Here is a 6,685-nt window from a genome sequence, read left to right as displayed (position 1 = left end):
CCATCCAACCATCCAACCATCCAACCAACCACATATTTAATTTCGCACACATTGCATTGCATGCATATGCCCATTATGGTAGATTGGGAATGGATCAAAACTTCTTAACTGTTTAAATCTTAATTTCATTCTTTTTTTACCCACCCACCTGCCCACCTGTCCATCCTTCCATCCATCCATCCATCCATCCACCTATCCATCCATCCACCTATCATCCTTCTCTCCATCCACCTATCCATCCATCCATAAACCTATCCATCCATCCATCCATCTATCCATCCATCCCCATCCACCTCTCTATCCTTCCATCCATCCACCTATTCATCCATCCATCCATCCATCTATCCATCCTCCCATCCATCGTTCATCTATCCTCCCATCCATCCATCTCTCCATCCATCCACCTATCCATCCTTCCCTCCATCCACCAATCTATCCTTCCTTCCATCCATCCATCCATCCATTCTCCCATCCATCCATCCATCCATCCTCCCATCCATCAACCTATCCATCCATCCATCCATCTATCCATCCATCCATCCATCCTCCCATCCATCAACCTATCCATCCATCCATCTATCTATCTATCCATCCATCCATCCATCCATCCATCTTTCCATCCATCCTCCCATCCATCCACCTCTCCATCTTTCCATCTATCCTCCCATCCATCCATCTCTCCATCCATCCACCTATTCATCCATCCATCCATCTCTCCATACATCCACCTATTCATCCATCCACCCATCCACCGAATTCTCCATCCTTCCATACATCCACCTATTCATCCATCCGTCCATCCATCTATCCATCCACCTCTCCATCCTTCCATCCATCCACCTATTTATCCATCCATCCATAAATTCATCTATCCATCTATCCCTCCATCCTCCCATCCATCCACCTCTCCATCCTTCCATCCATCCACCTATTCATCCATCCATCCATCCATCCATCTATCCATCTAGCCATCCATCCTCCCATCCATCCAACCAACCATCCATCCATCCATCAATGCATAATTAAGTAGTTAGTCAGTAGCATTACTCACAGACCAGTCATTTCTAAACCTCTGAAATGTTTGTTCCAAAATTCTCAACCACTGTTCTAAGTTCTGACTGAGTACAATATCCAAAATAGAGTACATAATTATAAGTAATTATCCTCTAGTCTCCTCACTATCCTGTTTTATCTTTTCAAATATACTTTACAACTTTATCGATATGTTTACAAATAATATTTTCACATAGACATACAGAAATGCATTATAACTGACACAATTACAGAAGCAGAAACTGAGAAAGTTAGCATAAGAAAAAACAATTTCTTACTTCTTATTTTAATCTGAAATACTATAGGACAAATAATATGTAGCTCTTCTCCAAGCATAGCTAAAACAAAATCTGCCATCTGTTGCATAATATATATTATTAGTAGGTATACATATATAAAGAGTACATAATATACTATATATATATATATATATATATATATATATATATATATATAGTTCAAGTAGAGATTTTAACCATATTAGTCACGGATATATATATTCGTAATACTTTTTAAAAAAAATTCTCTCTCTCTCTCTCTCTCTCTCTCTCTCTCTCTCTCTATATATATATATATATATATATATTAGTTTTTCTATTTGTTTAAAAGTATTACGAAATAAAATACATTTCAAAATATAGATACCTTTGTATTTTGAAGACAAGTACAAAGATGCAATAAAACAATATTGAAATGAAGAAAACATAACCAAAAGAAAAAAACATACATGTGTACAATGAACTCAGTTTCAGATGAGATTCTGCCCTATTAAAATTAAAACCAAAGCCTGAAGCATGTCACTCTAATGAGAACAATCCGTATGTGTAGCAGCCCGCTGTGTGGACAGGAAGTGACCCTTTACATACGGCTCCTTTAAAAAACAAGCATTGTTGCCTGTAGCTATTCAGCCTCTCTCTCTCTCTCGTTCTCTCTCTCTCTCTCTTTCTTTCTCAGTTTCTTGCTATAGAGGGCTCCAAAAGCAGTTCCCAAGCAGTGTGCTCTGTGTTTGCATGCTGCTAGTTAATGCCAGTGCGAGCACGCAGTCCATGTGCTCTGTATGGATTTTGATGCTATCCTGTATAGCTTGACTCTCTGGAAGCAGGCAAGACGATGGCCAGCACACCCCATGACCCTTTTTATTCTTCTCCTTTTGGCCCTTTCTACAGAAGGCATACTCCGTACACAGTGCAACCAGAGTATCGAATATATGAGATGAACAAGAGGCTGCAGTCTCGTACTGAGGTAAGCCCTTTCAGCCTTCTATTATAGTAAATAAGCTGTGTGATTTATTACAAAGATTCGACCACTGTACAGCCAAGTCTGTGATGCTACATTGTTCTTAAAATTAATGGTACTCAGTAGTCTTCAATTTATTTCTATAAGCATTAACCATTTCAATTCCAGTGGAGAGAGCAACACATGGGTTCTTTAAAATGCTTTATTGATCCCTTAACTGGTCAAAGGGTTAAGTTAGCAGTAGACTATATGGCTACAGCATTAAAATATGGAACATTTTAATTTGGAATCTCTGGAAATATAAGGAAGAAGTTGTTAATTTCGATGCGTTTGATTGCTTATGTAATAACGTGCCTTCAATTTGACTTTATTTTTGTAAATAGAAAATTAAGCAAAAACAAACAAAATTTGCGGCTAGTTTTGGATTTCAAACACTTTCCCTAAAATGTAAGAAAAGACATTATAACGGCAATCTTAAAAACTACTTAAAAAAAAAAGAAAAAGAAAAATTGTTAAGAAAAATAACCATGTATTTAAATTCTTTTTTTTTTTTTCCCCAAAAGCAAAGATTCTATTTTTAGGACTTGGTTAATATTTGTAATAATGTATCGTACGCTTCCATTGATTTACTTTAAAAAATACAATTCTTTAAGGTCATTTTAGTGGATAGTCATGGTTTTATACAGGTTTAAAAGTAAAATCAGTTCTTGAGACGAGGGAAATTGCAATAGTTGTGTGTTATCAAATGCTAAGAGGGTGTGCTTTAAAAAGTTTTTTGTTGTTAAAAAGTGTGTAAATGGTTTGAAAGCCTGGCTTAAAAACACCTGTATCTCAAAGTTTGAGCCTGTCACCACCTTGTCATGTAAATGAGTGCACAGCTGTTTAATGTCAACAGTTAGAATCAGTGGAATTATACTCCCGAAGTGTGAAAGTTGATATTAAGCGTAGCACAGGAAAAGTAGGCAAGTTTTATGTGGCAGCATCTAACTGACATTACTATACAGTTCTTAAAACCTCCTTTTGCGCAATCTCCTCTACGACGCCAAATGTCTTAAGTATCCATTGTTATCCGCACCTGCATATATATTTCTCGCTGTTAAAAGAATAAAATGTTGACAAGTATTTCTTATAACCCATATTTCCTCCCTTAGGACTGTAACGTATGCATTAGCAATCTTATTTGCATACATTCTTAATAATATTAATAAAATACAATGTTAACAAGTTCTTCAGATGTTTATGCAGCTATTTTGATGTTTTTATGACTTAATTTTACTGTTATTCTGCCTCATTTAATTTTTGGAGTTTTCCAGAGTCACTAGAATCCACTGACCTACTCACAAAACAGTTAGATGTTATGAGTTGTCAACAAACTTGCAAAATGTAGATCAAAGTAACCGAGTTAGAAGAATTCTCCATAACAACCAAATTTTAGATTTAGTTCCAGATAAGGTTTGGAAATTGGTTGTCAACCCAACATGTTTATTAGTGAACGAACCACCAAGTCGTAGTAGACATTACAATATGACATCAAATTTGCTATTCTTTTGGCTAATTTTTAATAACTCACTAACATTACCTACAAGTCATGGCTTAAAATCTTGCTGGACTGCAACCCCCTTAATTTTCTGCCTGTCTATTGCATTCAAAGAATTTTGGAAATTGCAGTCTATCAACATCTGGTGGTCTGGAGGTTTACAACCTTGGCCTAAGCCATCTTGCATAATGTTTTGTTTTTTTCTAACGAGAATCAATAGCAATATGTATGAAGATGTGTGAAGGTTAAAAAATAAACCTTTGGACAAACTCATAATGAGATGACTTTTATATAAGAGGTACTTATCTATTTCTATTGTAATTATTGCCTATACAGACTTGGATATTAAGAAAATGTGGAAAATGTCAGCAAGCTTGTAATCTTGCTTTGTTCGTAAAAAGTTTTTGTGATCTACAAGCATAAGACACAGTCTATGACGTAAGAATATTAGTGAAAATTTGATTAACACATGTTAATCTTCATCCACAGAAGCATGCCTTGGTTTGCAAGTTACCCTTTATATGCCCTGCAATCCACTGCTTATTAGCAATAGTTGTTTATGAACTGCATATCAGTCATTAAATGGTTGGATCTATATCAATATCACTGATATTGGGAAAGTTAAATGATAAAACCATATGACAACTCCAAAAAGATAAAAAAAAAAGCGATGTTTTGAAATATACATATACATTGGGTGGTGTGTGATGGATAAATTCCTACGAGATATTTTGTATGTGATGACTCATTTAAAGAGAAAAGTGATATCTCACAGATAGTAGTATTTCAATGTAATAGTTTTCTGCTAATTAGCTTTTCTTCTTTGAAAAATGTTCCGTTGCAACTGTAGCTTCAGGTGAAAGGTGGCAGAGGACTGACAAATGGAACATGCAGTAATTCTTAATAATAATTTTGTTCCTAATAAAAGTGAGTCATTTCTCTTAAATGCTGTATGGGTTGATTAGTCATTTCGCAAGTTATTCGGAAATGTTTGTAGTGTATTTAGAAAGTAGCAAAATCTAATTAAAAATACTAGATAATAGCTAACATGCAAAGGCTGCAAGAGTGTGCTGCCATTTTTAAATGTCTGTAATAATTTGCGTTATATGAAAATGTAGGCTGGACAAGGAAATTGTGATTGCCTGGTGGGTAATTCATGTCAAAGGGAACAGTGTCCATTGTGTGAGATTTGCACTAGGGACTTGTAGCTGGTATGTATGTGTGTTTTCCCTCCTGCTAAAGCTCTGAGCACAAAACAAATCAAAAGAAAAGAAGTTTTCAGATTAACCCAAACTACATCGAGGCAGGCACATTCGGCTGTGTAGCTTACACCACATTAATCAATTCAACCTGTTTGCTGAGTTTTTTTTTTTTTTTTACAGTTACTGTGGAGTCTAGACCTTACAAGAAAACACAGAAATAAATATCAGGTTACAAAAGTTTGTAATTGATGAAAAACTTAATTCTAAACTACTCAAATCAGATTTTTTTTTACGTATCAGTTCTGTCTTTGACTATCTAGAAAATGGCCATTTTGAGGTCCACTCTTATTTATGGTTATCCTACTGTGATAGGTGTAACTTGCCAATTTTGTAATTTTTTTATTATTTTAGTTAATATAGAGGGCTGTTGTAATTCACCCACTTTATCTGTCTCCTAACCATTTTTTTGCCATTGATAGATGAAGCAATCTTTGTTCAGGTTTACATTAGTCTTTTGGCAGGGAGATCTAATCTGAGAAATTAAAAGGCATTAGTTTGACTCACACATCTAGGTTACAAAGTTCCCAGTCATTATTAATGATATTAACATCGCTTCTTTTAAGGGGGCACTGTAGGCACTATAGCCATTTCATCTCATTGAATTAGTTATGGTGCCTCGAGTCCCCTGGCACTGTCCCTCCATTTAATGTTAAGTTATTTTTGAGCAGATTCATGTAGTCATGCCCCATTAGAGGAATGGCTAAAGCTGAGATTCTAAACGTTTTTGTAGCTATACTGATTTGTACCTGTAATGGCACTGTGATAGGCTAAATGTGGCCAGTTGACTCTCTCAGTCAATCACAGCCACTTACTGTTGCTCAGGCTAAAACTTCCTCATTAGCCCAAGCAACACAGAGAGAATGGGTTGTAGGGACTCTTGTTTTCATAAAAAATTAACAATAGTTTAATGCTATATGGAAGAAAAATGCCAGGGGACTCCAAACAATATATCTACAATGAGACGAAACGGTAATTGTCCCTACAGTGTCCCTTTAATATGCCTAATCTATCAGTTTCTTTCGTAATACATTAAAATTATGTTTACAACTGTAACCTGGCAACCACATTATCCACGGCCAGAGTATACGAAGATTGCCTAAATGCCAAAGGTATTGTTCAGTAGACTTGCATACAGTGAAAACATTAGTTATGGCTGGACTACAAAGTCCGAAAATAAAAATTCATATTGGGACAGCCGAATTTCGGCTATATGTCAGTTTGACTTGTCAGAATTTCATTATGAAATAATATATTTATGAAAAGAAATTAGACAAACCCAAATGGGGATGAAGATGGGCCAATCAGTATACTACAAAATATATACATAATATAAATATTATGGAAATATTTTGCAGTACATTGATAGGTTAATATTCCCACTATTTGGTTCTCAGATCAAGTGAGAAAAAGTTACCAATAGAAGGAAAAGTTGAGTAGCAATAAAAATATATATTTATATTTTATATATTTATTAAATATATAATACCATATTTACTTGAATCTAATGCGCCATCGAATATAATTCGCACCCTTAATTTTTGAAACCTGGAAGCTGAAAAATGTATTTGCTGGTGAATGTAATGAATATATGTATATA

The 6,685-nt window shown here is 35.2% G+C and overlaps 1 protein-coding gene across 3 annotated transcripts in view; it reads left to right on the top strand.

Moving 5' to 3' along the window:
- Positions 1 to 1,985: 1,985 nt before the first annotated feature.
- LDB2 (LIM domain binding 2) overlaps positions 1,986 to 6,685 on the top strand; it is a 323,746-nt gene continuing 319,046 nt past the window's right edge. For all 3 annotated transcript variants that reach the window (XM_063457808.1, XM_063457807.1, XM_063457809.1), the window contains exon 1: positions 1,986 to 2,295. In XM_063457808.1, coding sequence (XP_063313878.1) covers positions 2,164 to 2,295 — 132 coding nt within the window. In that variant the 5' untranslated portion in view covers positions 1,986 to 2,163. The remainder of the gene's footprint in view (positions 2,296 to 6,685) is intronic.

This window comes from Pelobates fuscus, chromosome 6, assembly GCF_036172605.1.
Source record: "Pelobates fuscus isolate aPelFus1 chromosome 6, aPelFus1.pri, whole genome shotgun sequence".
Taxonomy (NCBI): Eukaryota; Metazoa; Chordata; class Amphibia; order Anura; family Pelobatidae; genus Pelobates; species Pelobates fuscus.
Note: the sequence above shows the minus strand (reverse complement) of the source record. Positions and strands in the feature narration are given on the sequence as shown.